Source organism: Talaromyces proteolyticus (genome assembly GCF_021365285.1).
Source record: "Talaromyces proteolyticus strain PMI_201 chromosome Unknown BGW36scaffold_2, whole genome shotgun sequence".
Lineage (NCBI taxonomy): Eukaryota > Fungi > Ascomycota > Eurotiomycetes > Eurotiales > Trichocomaceae > Talaromyces > Talaromyces proteolyticus.
The window spans coordinates 2,879,859-2,895,744 of NW_025764278.1; the positions used below are offsets into that span (position 1 = coordinate 2,879,859).

General features: G+C 48.3%; 6 protein-coding genes across 6 annotated transcripts; 4 read left to right on the forward strand and 2 right to left on the reverse strand.

The window, feature by feature from the left end:
- Positions 1-887: 887 nt before the first annotated feature.
- Positions 888-2,201, forward strand: BGW36DRAFT_355492 (PQ loop repeat protein; the record flags this gene model as incomplete). The annotated part of the gene is made up of 1 exon (XM_046213653.1): positions 888-2,201. One exon carries the CDS (start codon positions 888-890, stop codon positions 2,199-2,201), a length of 1,314 nt encoding a protein of 437 aa, XP_046077130.1.
- A 476-nt stretch (positions 2,202-2,677) lies between these two features.
- On the reverse strand, positions 2,678-4,735 carry BGW36DRAFT_288068 (pyridoxal phosphate-dependent transferase; the record flags this gene model as incomplete). Its single annotated transcript, XM_046210549.1, has 1 exon — positions 2,678-4,735. One exon carries the CDS (start codon positions 4,733-4,735, stop codon positions 2,678-2,680), a length of 2,058 nt encoding a protein of 685 aa, XP_046077131.1.
- Positions 4,736-6,215: 1,480 nt separating this feature from the next.
- Positions 6,216-8,360, forward strand: BGW36DRAFT_394256 (acetoacetyl-CoA synthase; the record flags this gene model as incomplete). The annotated part of the gene is made up of 2 exons (XM_046217895.1): positions 6,216-6,443; positions 6,495-8,360. The coding sequence occupies 2 exons, from the start codon at positions 6,216-6,218 to the stop codon at positions 8,358-8,360; spliced, it is 2,094 nt and encodes a 697-aa protein (XP_046077132.1).
- Positions 8,361-8,642: 282 nt separating this feature from the next.
- On the forward strand, positions 8,643-10,859 carry BGW36DRAFT_335291 (mitochondrial-processing peptidase subunit alpha). Its single transcript, XM_046212932.1, has 2 exons — positions 8,643-8,883; positions 8,946-10,859. Exons 1-2 carry the CDS (start codon positions 8,785-8,787, stop codon positions 10,590-10,592), a joined length of 1,746 nt encoding a protein of 581 aa, XP_046077133.1. The 5' UTR covers positions 8,643-8,784; the 3' UTR covers positions 10,593-10,859.
- Positions 10,860-11,153: 294 nt separating this feature from the next.
- Positions 11,154-11,802, forward strand: BGW36DRAFT_288940 (mitochondrial import receptor subunit tom22; the record flags this gene model as incomplete). The annotated part of the gene is made up of 3 exons (XM_046210621.1): positions 11,154-11,271; positions 11,378-11,667; positions 11,728-11,802. The coding sequence occupies 3 exons, from the start codon at positions 11,154-11,156 to the stop codon at positions 11,800-11,802; spliced, it is 483 nt and encodes a 160-aa protein (XP_046077134.1).
- A 2,220-nt stretch (positions 11,803-14,022) lies between these two features.
- Positions 14,023-15,677, reverse strand: BGW36DRAFT_370629 (uncharacterized protein). The gene is made up of 3 exons (XM_046215271.1): positions 15,372-15,677; positions 14,489-15,263; positions 14,023-14,410 (listed from the first exon to the last, which is right to left on the reverse strand). Exons 1-3 carry the CDS (start codon positions 15,483-15,485, stop codon positions 14,277-14,279), a joined length of 1,023 nt encoding a protein of 340 aa, XP_046077135.1. The 5' UTR covers positions 15,486-15,677; the 3' UTR covers positions 14,023-14,276.
- Positions 15,678-15,886: the final 209 nt, after the last annotated feature.

Here is a 15,886-nt window from a genome sequence, read left to right on the forward strand (position 1 = left end):
CGCAAGCCCTAATTTCCAAGTTAGGGTTTCGACCTAACCCTAGCAACTTCTTTTCCAACAAAATATTCAACGTTACACGCGTCGTGTCTAAAAATCAGAATGCTGTAATTATTATTAAAAATGAATACGCATGTCCAAGAAATACGAACGAGTAGCAACTCAATCCGGGCGATCAGCACGTCTCAGCCAGCCCGCAAAACATCGCAGACTCATATTATTATTGAATACTGATTTGCCACCGCCCCGTTGTCGGAGGCAGAAAAAGCAATACGCTCACCTATCAGCTTAGCAATAGGATTAACTAAAGATTAACTAGATGACAGGATCGGCTGACGGACCCTCGATCGTGTGCGCGGGGGGGGAGCCGCTGGCCGCCCAATCAGCCCGCCGACGTCTTATCGCCGTGTCCTGCAGACATCTCAGATGTGTTGTTCTGCGTCCGAACTGCGCCTTCAGGGTTGCATTTTCTTCTTCCATCCCTTTTCTCCGATTCTTTTTTCTTTTCTGTTCTTTTCCTTTTTTCCCTCTCTGTACACTCTCCTTCATTCATAGACGCTGTATTCCATTACCTATCCGACAACTTACAAGTCACCTCCACAATCTCTCCGTGGGGCTCTTACCTGATAGCGCATGCCTAGTTTCCGATAACGTCCAAGACCCGTCACGCGCGCTCTCCGCCCATTCCTACGAGATTAGACTCGCCAGCTGAGTCACACATTGAACGACACCGTATATATCGCCGCCTGCTGCTTTACTACACTAGACAAGACAAGACAAGACCAGACCATAGACCTCTGCGTTGTGTTTGACCCTCTGTGCGGCTGTCTCTTCCGACTAATGACACCGTGATCTCGCTTTCCTCCACCTTTAGATACAGTAGAAGGACCATGTCCTTTTCGTCCGGCCACTCGCTGCCCCAGCATTGCGAGCCGTCCTCGGAGTTCCTCGCGCTGCTTTCATCTACCCTTCACATCTGCATACCCAGCACGCTTGGCTTGATATCGTCGATCCTCGGCTGTCTGAGCATTGTGTCCTGGCTGTTCGCCCAGTTGCCGCAGATATACAAGAACTACAAACTCCAATCGACCGCGGGGCTCTCAGCATTTTTCCTGGTAGAGTGGTGCTTGGGAGATACGACGAATCTAGTCGGGGCGCTTCTCACGCGGCAGGCGTCATGGCAGGTGACCATTGCGTCGTACTACGTCTTCGTTGACGTTGTTCTTGTGTTCCAACATTACTGGTACACATATGTCAAGAAATCGCACAAGGGCAAAGATAGCGCCGGTAGTAGTTTCGACGACGACGACGACAACGCTTCCGTCTTCGAGGGTATCCGGATAGACCGCGACACGGCCTCCAAACACGCACAGCCGTCTCCCCTCTCACGTCCATCGGAACCGAAAGACGTGGGAATCCCCAAGAAGTATGGCTCTGAATCTCCCCAGTTCTATTCGCCATCGTACTCTGAAAAATCCAACCACCGACGCGTACCCCGCGAGTCTGGAGCAAGCGGCAGTCTCCCTCTCGGCGTGTCGCCTAAGACGATAATGCTCACATCCATGCTCTGCGCTGTCCTAGCAAACGCATCCCCAACACCATCAACCAACCCAACCACTGACTCCTCGCACCATCTCAACACCGAGACCATAGGCCGCATTCTCTCCTGGATGTCGACAATCCTCTACCTCGGCTCCCGTCTTCCACAGCTATACAAGAACTACATCCGCAAAAGCACCTCGGGCCTATCGCCACTGCTCTTCATGGCAGCCTTCAGCGGGAATTTCTTTTACTCAGCCTCCCTCCTCACTAACCCGAACGCCTGGTTCGACTTTGCCCCATACGGCGGTGGCGGGTGGGCTGACGCAGACGGCAACAATCGCGAGGAATGGGTTGCCCTCGCACTCCCATTTTTCCTCGGCGCCGCAGGCGTCTTGAGTCTCGATGCCTTTGTGGGCGTGCAATTCCTGCTCTACGGCGAACGCGATGCGCCGTTGTTGGTGAAGGTGGATGATCCGAACGACTCGCACCGCCAGCGATGGAGACGGGTGAGCGGGTGGATGAGAGGGTGGGTGCCATCGGGCGAGTTTAATCGGTTGATACGAAGCAACTCGCGTTCAACGACGGCGTCGCAGGGAGAACAGCAAGCATTGCTGGTTAATGACACTGATCGAGACGAGAGACATGGCTATGGCGCTGTTTGATTTTTGAGCTGCGATTGAGTGACTTGGTTTTTTGCATTGTGAGCGGGTGGGCATTGTTTATGATGAGATAAGATTTGAGGGTTTAGATTCGGATCGTGGTTGCTTATTAAATGGTTCTTGCATGTTGTATGCATTGATTGGACTGTCTTGTACAGTATATATATACACCGTGCTATCTGTTCTGATAGACTTGTTTGCATGACGGAAAGTTAGAATGATTGATGAATGATATCTAGCGTTTATACATACATACTACCAGTTGACATCTGATTGGTTCATTATATTTACGAACAAGAGGATTCAAGTCTATCATGGCATTACTGTATAATTTATAGGCAAGGTTGATTGACATTTCGGTCTGATTGCAACAGGGAAACGCTTTTTTTATACATGAGAAGAAAAGGGGAAGAAGAGAAAGAAAGACAGGTGGTGCCCAGAAGACAGGCGCCAACAGACAGGTACTACTAGTTATACAACTAGATCAAGGGCCGCTTTGTATCCTGAACGCCGCGACGAATGATATCCTCAATGCGCCATCGCGGAGGCTCGATGTTGCCATTACCGGCGCGGTGTTGACGATGCCATTCCTTCTCCATTTCCGGTGTCATGCCCTCTGGTGGAGGCACGGCGCCGCCGGCAATACCTGTGGAGAATTTGAGTTGGAGGACATTCCCGATCTCGTCGCAGGCCGTCAGGAGGCGATCGAGATCTTCCTTGTTATGTGCGGCAGACACGCAGAAGCGTGCGCGAGATGAGACGAGTGGGGTGGCTGGGTAACCGACGATGACAACGGAGATTTTGCGTTTGAGCATTTCGTGCGAAAAGGCGGGCATTTTGGCCGGGTTGAACAGGAGGACAGGGATAATGGGGGAGTCGTCGTGACCGTAGACAATGAACCCGAGACGTTTCAGGCCAAGCCGCAGATAGCGGGAGTTGAATGCTAATCGTTGCAGTCTCTCCTCTCCTTGACCGGGTAAAATCTCGCCGTTAATGAGGCGGAGAGAGGTCAGAATCTGCGTAAGGATGGGCGGAGTTGGGGCTTCGCCAAAGATGACACCGGCGTTGGAGGCACGGAGGGAATCGATCATTACCTTGTCGGCAGCAATGTAACCACCGTTGGCGCCGAATGATTTGGTCAAGGTTCCCATTAGAATGTCTACTTCGGCAGTGTCGACGCCAAAGTAATCGCAGACACCTCGTCCACGAGGGCCAACAGCGCCGATTGAGTGGGCCTCGTCAATGAAGAGGTTGAATTTGTATTTCCGCTTGAGTGCGATCAAGCCTGGCAAATTGCACATTGACCCTTCCATAGAGTACAGCCCCTCGACGACAACCAGGATCTTTTTCCATGGACGATGTGTACGAGGCTGACCTTGAGAAATAGCCTCGCGTAGTTTTTCTTCGAGCGATTTCATGTCATTGTGTCTGAACATACCAATGGATGCCCCGGAAAGACGTGCACCGAACCGGATCGATGCGTGGTTCAGCTCATCTGAGATGATCAGACACCCCTTGCCGACCAGGGTCGAGAATATATTCGCATTGGTGCCGAAGCCCATGGAGAAAACCATAGAGGCCTCTTTGCCTACGAATTGAGCGACTAGGTCCTCAACTTCAAGGTGAAGATCTGTTGTCCCTGCTTCGGCGCGAGTGCTACTGACGCTGATTCCATATCTGCGCAAGTTCTCCTCAACGGCATCTGCGCAAGGACCTTCCGACTGAGCAAAACCAAGGTAGTTATAGGAGCTCATGTTCAGGGTATCAGTAGTAGTCCCAGTGAAATAAAAGTGTCGGTTATAATCATCGGTAGAGCGGTCAATGAGAGTAATATAGCGACCCGGCACTCCCGTTACTGGGCGTTCAAAGCAGTCATTAATGCGCAGCTTCAACCGACGGACATAGAAGTTATCAAAGTCGCTATTCAGAGCACCATAACCATTCCGTGACTTCAAGTGTCGATAATTCTCTTCCTTGAAGCGTTTCCCGAAGAAATCTCGAACGTGACCGAAAGCAATGAGTATTAAATAGCTAACATACGTCGTCAAGAGGTAATAATACGGCGGTTCGTCCATTACAGGTTCGGGGAAATGCCCGCCTGGGTGCCGACTTGAATATCTGTGGGTTGGATGACTGATAGGAGCAAACTGGGCATGTTGCTTGGCCAGTCGCCTCGACTCTTCCGGAGACGGAGGCTTAAACAACGTAGTCGGCGGCTCGTCCATATTGGGGCTATCAGCCTTTGCCGTGGAAAGCGATATTGTAGGAAGCGATAACGAAGCGGAGCTAATTGGCACACCAGAATTTGGAGGCGGAGTCGATCTGCTGGCTGCGAGAAGAGCGGCGTGGGCGGCCGAGGGCTCAGACTTGGGCTCCGCCTTGGATTTGGGCGATGTAGAAAAGAGCTGAGCCAGGCGATTTGACTTGGAGATTGGGTTTTTGATCGAAATGCCACCCTTCTCTGTGGCCGAGGACGAGGATGGACGGTTTGCGGGGGAGGAGTTGCTGGAGAAAGGGCTCGAGGGTCGACGAGGCATCGCAATTGTGTTGGCAGGTGATATGGGGGATGGGGTTCACCAATTCCAATCGGGTCGCCACAGAGTATTTCAGTTGACGCTCGGTGGATAAGCTTCAGACCCGATTCAAGAAGTGGTCTGCGTGAGGCGCGAGCAAAGTAGGATAACTGTTTAAAGGAGGTTAGCCGGCAATCGACGCGTTGGAGACTCGTAGCCACATGACGTTGGAAAAGTATCCCGAGTGCTCCGACAGCATGGAGCGCACAGCACTTGGTACGGAGTCTGGAGATAGGATGGCATACCCTTCCGCTCGCTGCCGTAGCAGGCTTGATGAGTCCGATCAGCTCAATATCGCAGATAGGCGGTCAAAGGCACACGCGGGGTCCAGGTGTGGACAGCCCTGGCGGCTCAGGCGCTCTTGACAGGAATTGTATGCCTTGCCCAACACCTCGCGGACAGCAAAGAAGGGTTCTTAGGGGGGCGGATAAACAAGCTGGATTCCTGACATGAAGACAGTGAGGTGGTTGAAGATAAGTCGTCGGGGCTAGTGTGCAGCTACGATTAACTACTTAAAATACAATTTAGGAATACGGGTACATGACCTGTACTTACTCAAATATACGTGCAATTATCCGAATGATAGATGAATACATCTAGTATTGTTTTGTCAATACAGTACACAGTACAAAGGGTAAGATTGAAAATTTGTTGCCCCTGGATCGCCCGCCGCCCGTCCTAGGCCGGCTTAGCGTGGTGCTGGCTGCAGCCTCTAGACCTTTCCGGCTCTAGCTTGCTCGGGCCTCGATTCTTTTGCTCGCTCTTACTCGCCGTGACAACTAATTAGTTAGGAGATGCTGCATACAAACTTTGTTTTCATTATTTCTTTTCTTTTGCACTAATAGAAATGGTCTTGATAGTAACTACTAGTGCTTCGGAATCATGCAGACTGCAACCTGGAATACGGAGAGATAAGTTAAGCAGCGTAACTAATGCCGGATTAATGAATGACCTCATCCTTCGATATTATGCCGCAAACGGCGCCAACAGTCCATGTCTCTGCGAGCAGGAATTTATGAGTGCCTTTTGATCGGCTGGAAATACTCACCTGTGTTATTATATGGTTAGCCTGTGAGCCTGGAGGTTGTACCTGTCGGATCTCGGGAGAAGCACAGCATTTCTGCACGCTTTCTGTTACCACTACTATCTGTACTATCCCCGCATCCGCTTCTCGAGTCACTCCGCTATAGTAGGCATCATTAAGACCATATATAGTCGAATTTTCTTCAACTCTTCATTGAGAGCAGTGAAAGTCTCAAGACTAATCTATATTTCTCTGGCTGCTGGCTTGCGGACTACAAAAGTTAAAGCCGAGACCCGAAGTTCCCCGCAGCCTCGCGGCAAGAACGATCGGCGAATAAAACCATTCCACAAGAGACTCCCCAAGAATGCTCGAGTCGAGGACCTATCATTACTGCTAAGTTTCTCTGTCTAGACTGTTGATATGCTCCCTCCATCAACTACAGGTCTCGCCGAGGCCAAAGAACTGTGGCAGCCATCAGCGCCTGAGAAGACGCAGATCCACCAATTCAAAAAACTTGTCAGCCAGAAATACAAACTGCAGCTGGAAACCTACCACGACCTCTACAAATGGAGTGTTACAGAACCAGCCCAGTTCTGGGAGGAAGTCTGGCATTATACAGCCGTCAAGGCACATTCGCCGTATTCTAATGTATGTATCCTCATGCGCATTGTCAGTATACCAGGCTCATGGTTTCCTTAGGTTCTTGACCCTAATGCCCCGCTGTACCCTAAACCTCGTTTCTTTGAAGGCAGCCGCCTCAATTTCGCCGAGAATCTTCTGTTCCCAGAAAACTGTCCAGGAGACGACCAGATCGCCATCATCGGCGCTACCGAGTCCGATCGCGAGTTCGTGACATGGAAGGAATTGCGCGAGCGCGTGCGGATATGCGCCAATGCCATGAGACAGAATGGAGTGACCATCGGAGATCGAATCGCAGGCTTTGTTGGGAACCATGTGAATGCCGTGGTGGTCATGTTGGCGGCGACCTCGATCGGCGCTTTCTGGACAGCCATCTCCCCAGATTCCGGCGTCCACGCTGTGCTGGAACGTCTTGTTCAGATACAACCGAAATTATTGTTCGCAGACAACGGCTCACTGTACAATGGAAAAGTCCACCCCACCGAGTCCAAAGTCGTGGAGATTGTGGCGGGTTTGCCATCCCTAGAGCGTGTTGTGATCTTGCAGGCAACGAAATCGGCGGAACTTGACTTGAAAAAGATACAACCTGTAAATGGGTCAGCCTCGGTTTACAAAAGCTTTATTGTCGAAGCTTTAAATCTAGACACGCCATTGAAATTCGAGCTGCTGGAACCAGATCATCCAGTATATATTCTTTATTCATCTGGAACCACCGGAGCTCCTAAGCCCATTGTGCACGGCGCATTGGGGACATTGATACAACATAAAAAGGAACATGTTTTGCACTCTGATATACGGCCTGGCGATAGACTGTTTTATTACACCACGACTACATGGATGATGTGGCATTGGCTCGTGTCGGCGCTTGCCAGCGGTGCCACAATTATAGTCTACGATGGAAGTCCCTTTCGTCCCCTTGATGTTGAAGATGGGAAAGGCGAGATAGCCATGGCTCGGCTGATCGATGAGCTGCAAATAACACATTTTGGAACATCTGCAAAATACCTCTCTATAATCGAGCAAGCGTCCTTAAACCCACGAAGCCATCCTCACCGGCCAGTGAATTTAGAGATGTTGCGGGCAATTTTCAGCACTGCAGCGCCATTAGCCCCTTCTACATTTGATTACATTTATTCTTCATTCCATCCAGATATCATGCTCGGGTCTATCACGGGCGGAACTGACATTATTTCTCTCTTCGGTGCCTCATGCCCGATCTTGCCCGTGCATCGGGGCGAGATTCAATGCCGTGGTTTGGGCATGGCGGTAGCCACATTTGACTATGCTGGCAATGATATAACGGCTACAAACGAGCCCGGTGACTTGGTCTGCACCAAGCCCTTCCCGGCACAACCTGTGATGTTTTGGCCCCCTGGGCCCGAAGGCAGTGAGAAGTATAGAAAAAGTTACTTCGATGTCTTCGGCCCTCACATATGGCACCACGGCGACTTCTTACGGGTAAACCCAGAAACCGGCGGCCTGGTCATGCTAGGTCGAAGCGACGGGGTGTTGAAACCCGCAGGCGTGCGATTCGGCAGCGCGGAGATATATAATGTTATTTTGAAACATTTTTCCAGCGAGATTGAAGATTCCTTGTGCATTGGACGCAGGCGCGAAGGTATAGATACGGATGAAACAGTTGTGCTTTTCGTGAAACTCGCTCCAGAGAGTTTAGCATCGGGTCTGCAGATTTCGCAGGATTTGATCGGCAGGATTCAGGCGGCCATTCGCAAAGAACTCAGTGCAAGACATGTACCGGGTATTATCGATGTTTGTCCTGGGAATGAGATCCCAGTGACCTCGAATGGAAAGAAGGTGGAGAATGCTGTGAAACAGATTCTCTGTGGCCTGAATATCAAGACGTCTGCGAGTGTGGCTAATGCGGCGTGCTTAGAATGGTATAGAAAGTGGGCAGCGGAGCATTAAATTTCTTCTTGTCTTCTTCTTGTCTTTCTGGTTGGGTTAATGGTATTTAATACTCTTCTATGCTTCATGTTTTGACAACTATTCACTGGCTATACGTTGCTGTCAGCTTAGAATACCAAGATACAAATAGATCTAGAGATCAGTTGATAAAAACGATAACACACACGTAAACTGACAGATACCAATAATTTCAGATTGAAATATAATGCCATCTCCTAGGGTCTTTTAAAGACGCAGACTCTGTGAGGCTGATCCGATTAGATAAGCCATCTGCGGCCAAAAGTCGGAGCGGACTTGCGGCGGACGCGGCAAGGGAAAACTATTCCGGCAATCACACTCCTGACTCTAGTCACAGCTAGAATCTTGCGCTTCTGTTCTTTTTCACGCTGAACCGTGTCTTTATTGATTAAAGACTCTCTACAACATGCGTCGGTCAGCTTTGCGGACTGTCCAGTCCGTGGGACCGCTTGTTCGTAGAACGCCAGCGAGAGGACTCTCAAGTGCTTCAGATTCAATAGTCAAGGTACGATGACAATCGCAAAGCTTTTCTAACGGTAGCATTTGCTCATCATACTCTTCAAATAGGACCCCGCCGAGTTCGACCAAATAACAACACTCAAAAATGGCATCCGCGTCGCCAGCGAATCCTTACAAGGACCTTTTTCCGGAGTCGGAGTTTACGTCGACGCCGGCTCGCGATACGAAGACGAAAGTATCCGTGGAGTCAGTCACATTATGGATCGATTAGCGTTCAAGTCCACAAAAGCCCGAACGGGGGATCAAATGCTTGAGGCTCTGGAGTCGTTGGGCGGAAACATACAATGCGCATCGTCTCGAGAATCGTTAATGTATCAGTCTGCTAGCTTCAACTCGACCGTGCCTACAACACTCGGATTGCTCGCTGAGACGATCCGCGAACCTCTAATCACAGAAGAAGAGGTGGAGCAACAATTGATCACGGCGGAATACGAGATCAACGAAATATGGAATAAACCCGAGCTTATCCTTCCTGAGCTTGTTCATATGGCTGCATTCAAGAATAACACGCTGGGAAACCCTCTGCTGTGTCCGCAAGAGCGACTTACAGAGATCAACAAGGCGGTAGTTGAAAAGTATCGGTCTGCGTTTTTTAACCCGGAGAGAATGGTGGTTGCATTTGCAGGTGTGCCGCATGATGAGGCTGTTCGATTAACAGAGCAGTATTTCGGCGACATGAGCACGCACCGTGAAGGCCCCGGCCTGCATGGCAAGGGCATTGAGACGACACTTTCTGGTGATCCGGCCGCCCAGAAGGAAGGGGAATTCCCTACCATCCCATTGTCCACGCCGTCCGCTAATGTCACCACCAACGTACACACGAATGCTTCTCAGACGAACATTTTGTCAAAACTGCCGTTCCTCAAAAACCTAACGACTCCGGCCCCGCGCAAAGAAACAGCAAAGGTTCTGGACCCGTCGTCTCTCGAACTCTCCACCCTCGATTTAAACCGCCCTTCCCATTATACCGGCGGATATCTTTCTCTCCCCCCAATTCCGCCTCCCGCGAACCCTAACCACCCTCGTTTGAGCTATATCCATCTCGCTTTTGAAGCCCTCCCAATATCGTCCCCTGACATCTATGCTCTCGCGACACTCCAAACGTTGCTCGGCGGCGGCGGCTCGTTTTCGGCCGGTGGTCCAGGGAAGGGCATGTACTCTCGGCTGTACACGAATGTGTTGAACCAGCACGGCTGGGTCGAGAGCTGCATTGCGTTCAACCACAGCTACACCGATAGCGGTATTTTCGGCATTTCAGCCTCGTGCAGTCCTACTCGCACGCCGCAGATGCTCGAGGTGATGTGTCGGGAACTCCAAGCCTTGACACTCGACACCGGTTTCTCCGCGCTTCAAATGCAGGAGGTCAACCGTGCAAAGAACCAGCTACGATCCTCGCTCCTGATGAACTTGGAGTCCCGTATGGTGGAGCTGGAAGACCTGGGCCGACAAGTTCAAGTGCACGGTCGCAAAGTCGGGGTTAAGGAGATGTGCGAGCGGATCGAGGAACTTACTGTCGAAGACTTGCGCCGTGTCGCCAGGCAAGTTTTCGGCGGCTTGGTGCGCAACAAAGGCGAGGGCACTGGAAAGCCAACTGTTGTTATCCAGGAAGGCGAATTGGAGGGCTACAAGCTGCGACCATTCCCTTGGGAGGACATTCAACAGCGTATTGCTCGATGGAAGCTGGGCAGGCTGTAAAGCAGGCGATCGAAACCCAGTGCCATAATCTCTTCTCTAATAAACTCCACCTAGAAAGCTCGGGTGGAAGTATTCGCTAAAAAAAGATTCCTCTTCGTACATGTATCAGGTTGGACATTGTGGCATGTGTACTATATACTGCATTAGATATGGGATAATTGCAGCGATTGTAAAGATAGAAAACTGTTAATATTACCAGATACGCTAAGATATTCTCTAACACCACATAAGTCTGTGATAATTGCAAGGTGTAAGCCGCTGGTGATCAATAGTATTCTTGATAATAATACTAAGAGCAATGACGCCAAGCTCGGCGGTGGCTCAAGCTCCCGGCGACGCTAGAGCGAGCCGGAAGAGCATCGGGTAAAAGTTGGTTCGGCTTCTCCCAGACAGCGCAAACATTTGAACAACCGTCACATCGCCAGCATCAATTCGCTAACCACCTATCTAATTCCAGAATCTTGGTCGAAGTGGTATATAACATCGTACTGTTAAATCAACTCCCGTCGTTGAGCTATCCCGTGAACTCCTCGTCAGATCAACAGGAAAAAATCTTTCACAATGGTTAATCTCATCGAAGTCGAGGATGAACACTTTACATCCGAGAAGCCTGCCCCAACTCAAAAGGATGTGCTTCTGGCATCTGATAACGAAGAAGAAGATGACTTCACGGATACTGGTGCGTTTCCCTTCACTTCACCCAGGCTACAACCCAGGATCCTAACAACATCTGTCCAATTCACTGCATATCAACCTCACTAACCCATTCCCTCTTTGCAATACAGAATCCGAAATCTCCACAGAATCCGTTTTGGAATTAGAAACCGAAACCCTTTACGAACGTGTCATCGCTCTCAAAGATATCATCCCTCCGCAATCCCGCCGCCGCATTACGGACACTGTTTCCGGCCTTTCAAACTTCACAAAGTCCACTCTCTCATTCAGTGGCAAGGCTCTCTGGGTAATCAGCACGAGCGCTTTCTTGCTCGGTGTGCCCTGGGCGCTGGCATTTGCTGAGGAGGAGCAGTATGTGCAGATGGAGAAGGAGCAGGGGATGATGAAGGGTGCCAATGAGGTTAGTTTTACACCTTTTTTACTGTGGAAATTGTTGAGTCTAATTTTTTTCTGGATGTAGATGCTCACCCCTGGTGCCAATGCTGCTGCTGCTCTCGGCGGTGCTCAAGAGCAGCAGTCGCAACCTGCTCTGTAAACGATCGACCCAACCACGGAACAACCAATATAATGGTTATTTTTCTCAGGAAGTGCAGTGATGAATTATTGGATACAAAACAACAATCAATATTTATAGGTCAACCGCCCGGGTTATTGAACATCATGTCAATCTGTTAGGGAACGATATCGATGCATTCCAATAAAATGGCGTCTTTACATTATTATCATGAGTTCAGGCGTACTACCAACATATCGCATAGGTTGGGTTGGTTTCCTTGTATCCTATTTGGTTCTCCTCTTCCGAGTGTATTTATATGAGTGTTATTTTTGTTTATTATTATTTTTTTCTTGGGGGATGTTGTCTTTTCGCAACTATTTTCTTTATCTGTAATTTGCCAAATTTTATCTATTAATGTAGTGATCTTCTGGAATTGTTCCTTCTCTTTATTCTCTTGGTTATGGATTTATGTACAGGTGTATGCACCGATACACTCCACCCTTTTGAAGTTCATGTATGGATTTCAACAATCACTACCGGATGTGATAGTAAAATCTCAATTCAAGGTTGAGTATGATTCGAAAAGTCTAGATTGTATATATATATATATACGATGTCAATAATTATATAATCACTGTGGTTGTTCCTATCCTGCAGTTGAGCGAGCGCCGATGTATAATTATTTGAGGTTTGAATCTTTACAACTCGAGAAGCGTCAATTAGTGTCAAGATATCTGAAGATTTGAACTAATTTATATGTTTCCCTGTCTAATAGCATGGAAATCGATACTTCACATCAAAAATCATGGGAGTTAGTCCTCCCCTGCGACGGATACTTGTTATCAAGCTACGCAACAAAATGATCGCCGATGACAATGCTTCTTCGCTGTTCCCTTCCACATACACCGAGACTACCAGGACCGCACGATTTAGAAGATGCAGTATTGTTATTGTCAAGTCTGAAGATGGGATGGGAACCTGTTCAGAATCCATAGCACTTCTTACCCAAAGCATGCTCCGGAAAGGCCATCTGCTGTCCTGTCTCACTGTGGGATCATTTTAGTCCAGGATGAATGTCCCATCGGCGTTCTCACCACCATGTCACCAATAACCCATGCATGTGGCTCTGAGACTGCCACCTCCCATAGTCTTAGGTTTATCATCATTCATCAAGCTTTGCAGTCCCATATCCCTTTTCTTCACGTTGAGTTGGAGGATGCGTAGCGATCTATGCATGAAGGCGATAGGATTGTGTGTGGTGGATTCGACAATTCTTGCTAAATGATTCGTGTGTGACCTCCACAGGGCATGTAATTCGGGACTGCAGCTTGGCAGCTATCGTGGTGATGTCCCCCTTTTGCACACTTGGCGCAGGTCTGAGTCATTTTGCCGGAGAAGGCTTTGTGCCCCAGCTCTTGACAATTGTAAGATTGAGTCGGTCCTGTTCGCGGTTCAAAGATTCGTGCATACACTGATTCTCCAGCAATTTCGAAATACTTACCTTCCAGCAGACGTTTGGCGTTGCTCTCTCTTGTGGTATACACCACCATAGAACCGTAGGCTTTGTTCGCCTCCTTCCTGCTGAGCTAGGAGATTTTATTATATATGCTATTACCCTGTTTATCTATATAGCATGTAGAATTAGTGTTTTTTTCTCTTCATTTTTATTTTTATTGTATTTTGTTTTTAACAAGAAATTTTATACTTTACTGTACATTGTCCCTACTATATTCTGAAAAGGTATGGCTAATCTATTTTTATTTTTTTTTGCTCTTTCCAAATTTTATGACCATCGATCCATACTTGCTCTGTCTGTCATGTAAAGGTCTAGAAACCAGTGAATTAACTGGTATCCAGCACTATGATTAGTATCAGACGCGTGTTTATGGAATATATATTGTGGATTAGCTAGGTGAATGGATCAAATATACAAGTTCATTTGCGTACATACAGATAGTGCGAGACTAAAGAACTCCAAGTTATATAATGAGATTTGCCCTGCGGTTATTTTTGTAGTGTGGTATAGCCTGCCCTATGACTACAACATGTGATATACTTGAACATGATTGGTTAGTTATAGTATGGTTATGTGGAAGCACTAATATACTCAAGCACCTCACAGTTCCCTTGCTCTTTATATTGTTCTTTGTTCGACTTTGTGTTCTGGTCATCTCTGGCGAGTATTTCATCAAGTCCTGCCATCAACTGAATGAGAAATTATAATATCTGAAAATCAAAGTTTATTACACAATTAGATGTCTGTAATATCATATGGTTGCTTTCTGAGCTCCAAGAAATGATATTCTTAAATTTAATAAGCTTTAATGGCCTCTTCTTACTTATCCGCACCTGTCGAACTCTCTGCAAAAATTACAAAACAAGGGAGAAAGTTATTATCGAGTTGATTTTCTCACAAATTCAGATGATATGACAAAACTGTCCAATGTCAAGAGAATATCCGGCATGGTCCTTGGCCTTGGTGACGACCCGTTGATTACTTTGAGACAGTCTGACTACGCATATTTCTTCACCTGTTCCTCCGACCAGTTCCAGAATGATTTGGCATGCCCGTTCCCTCCCTCCGCTTCTGTTTTCTTAGCGGCCTCGAGATCACTTCGTAGGCTGTACTTTCGCCCCCATGGAACAACTGCAAAATGAAAGCGTCAGCTTTGGTATCAAAGCGAGGAACCACGGCTTGACTAGTAAGCGAACATTATTTACTTACTCCAACTCCCTGTTTCATGAATAGTTATGTCAGGGGACAATGCGCAATAGAGCTCTGTGTATGCGCCGTAAATCGACGGATACGCAATGAATGTATTGATAATAGCCCTGAACAGAAAACTGCCATCGCGGTAGAGGTCTGATCTCAGGTGTCCAGGATTACATGGTACACTGACAACGCCGTCCGCCTTGTATCGATTGGCAAACTCAACACCGTATAACCAATTACCGGCCTTACTAACACCATATCTCCTCAATGGCGGAATCTTCGGCCAGTACTTGAGGTAATTTGTAGTTATACCATAGTGCTCCTCTCCAGCCACTTCTAACCCGAGAGAGGAGACCCAAACCACACGGACGGTGTTCGGGGGTTCTGTCTTTGCCGTAGCAACTAGGGTTGGGGTCAGAAGCTTGGTCAAGAGGAATGAACCAAGTACATTGACTCCCAAGTGAATCTCGTGGCCTTGGGCCGTGACGTTGTTGGGAGGTTCCGCGGTCAATGCCTGTACCCCGGCATTGTTAATAAGTCCATAGAGCTTGCTATCATTTTGCTTGAAGTTATCCACAGACGCCTTGATGGTTGTTAGATCTGCCAAGTCAAGATGCTGGTAGATAAGTGAACCTGTCGACTTCGGCCAGGCGTTCTTGATGTCCTCAATTGCCTTATTGGCCTTTTCTTCTGAGCGCGCAGCAATGTAGACCTTAGCGTTCTTAGAATAGAGAATCTGGGCAACCTCTTTGCCAACGCCGGTGTTAGAGCCCGTCACAATAAAGACCTGTCACATGTTAGGAGCGTGAGCTGATGGGGACGATGTCACTACTTGCGTTTCTTCTTTGACTAAGGAGGGCTTAGAGGTTGCAAGTGAGATTGAGAAACAACATACCTTGCCGCTTTGGTCCGCGATATTTTTCTCGGTAAACATGGGACGGGGAGGGAACATCTGAGTGAACAAGCTGCTGAAAGGCGGCTTTGGGGGGCGTGCAACTTCTGCTGCCATAGCTGCAGTCTAAACAGGGCTACTATCAAGCGCAGCAAGGATGGCTGCGAAGGTGTTACAACTTTGAGAATGCACAAGTCCAAATGCAAAGTCGAGGGATAGACCAGTTTTTATGTAAGCTCAAGAACGAAGTAACATCTCATGGCACGAGGCCATAAGTGTACGAAGCCAACTATTTCCATATCTCCGCCGAAACTAAGCTTTTGACAGCTGCAAAGCGTTTGGGGCCACATTCATAAGGCTCCACTATCTCCGCCGGTAACGCCGAGTGCAGACCCTGATAGACCATTAATGATTTGACGCCGATGTAACCTATATATTCCATATATATTAACTGATATTTTTCAATCCATAGGCAGATAGCAGACTAGAGATGTACTATAGCAGAATTATAGACTTTC

Bases quoted from the DNA above. Each gene is read 5' to 3' on its own strand.
- BGW36DRAFT_370629 (XM_046215271.1), bottom strand. From the start codon at position 15,485: ATGGCAGCAGAAGTTGCACGCCCCCCAAAGCCGCCTTTCAGCAGCTTG. The intron at 15,264-15,371 runs GTATGTTGTTTC...AACATGTGACAG, and splicing joins TCGCGGACCAAAGCGGCAAG to GTCTTTATTGTGACGGGCTC. The intron at 14,411-14,488 runs GTAAGTAAATAA...TTCATTTTGCAG, and splicing joins TCATGAAACAGGGAGTTGGA to TTGTTCCATGGGGGCGAAAG.
- BGW36DRAFT_335291 (XM_046212932.1), top strand. From the start codon at position 8,785: ATGCGTCGGTCAGCTTTGCGGACTGTCCAGTCCGTGGGACCGCTTGTT. The intron at 8,884-8,945 runs GTACGATGACAA...CTCTTCAAATAG, and splicing joins CTTCAGATTCAATAGTCAAG to GACCCCGCCGAGTTCGACCA.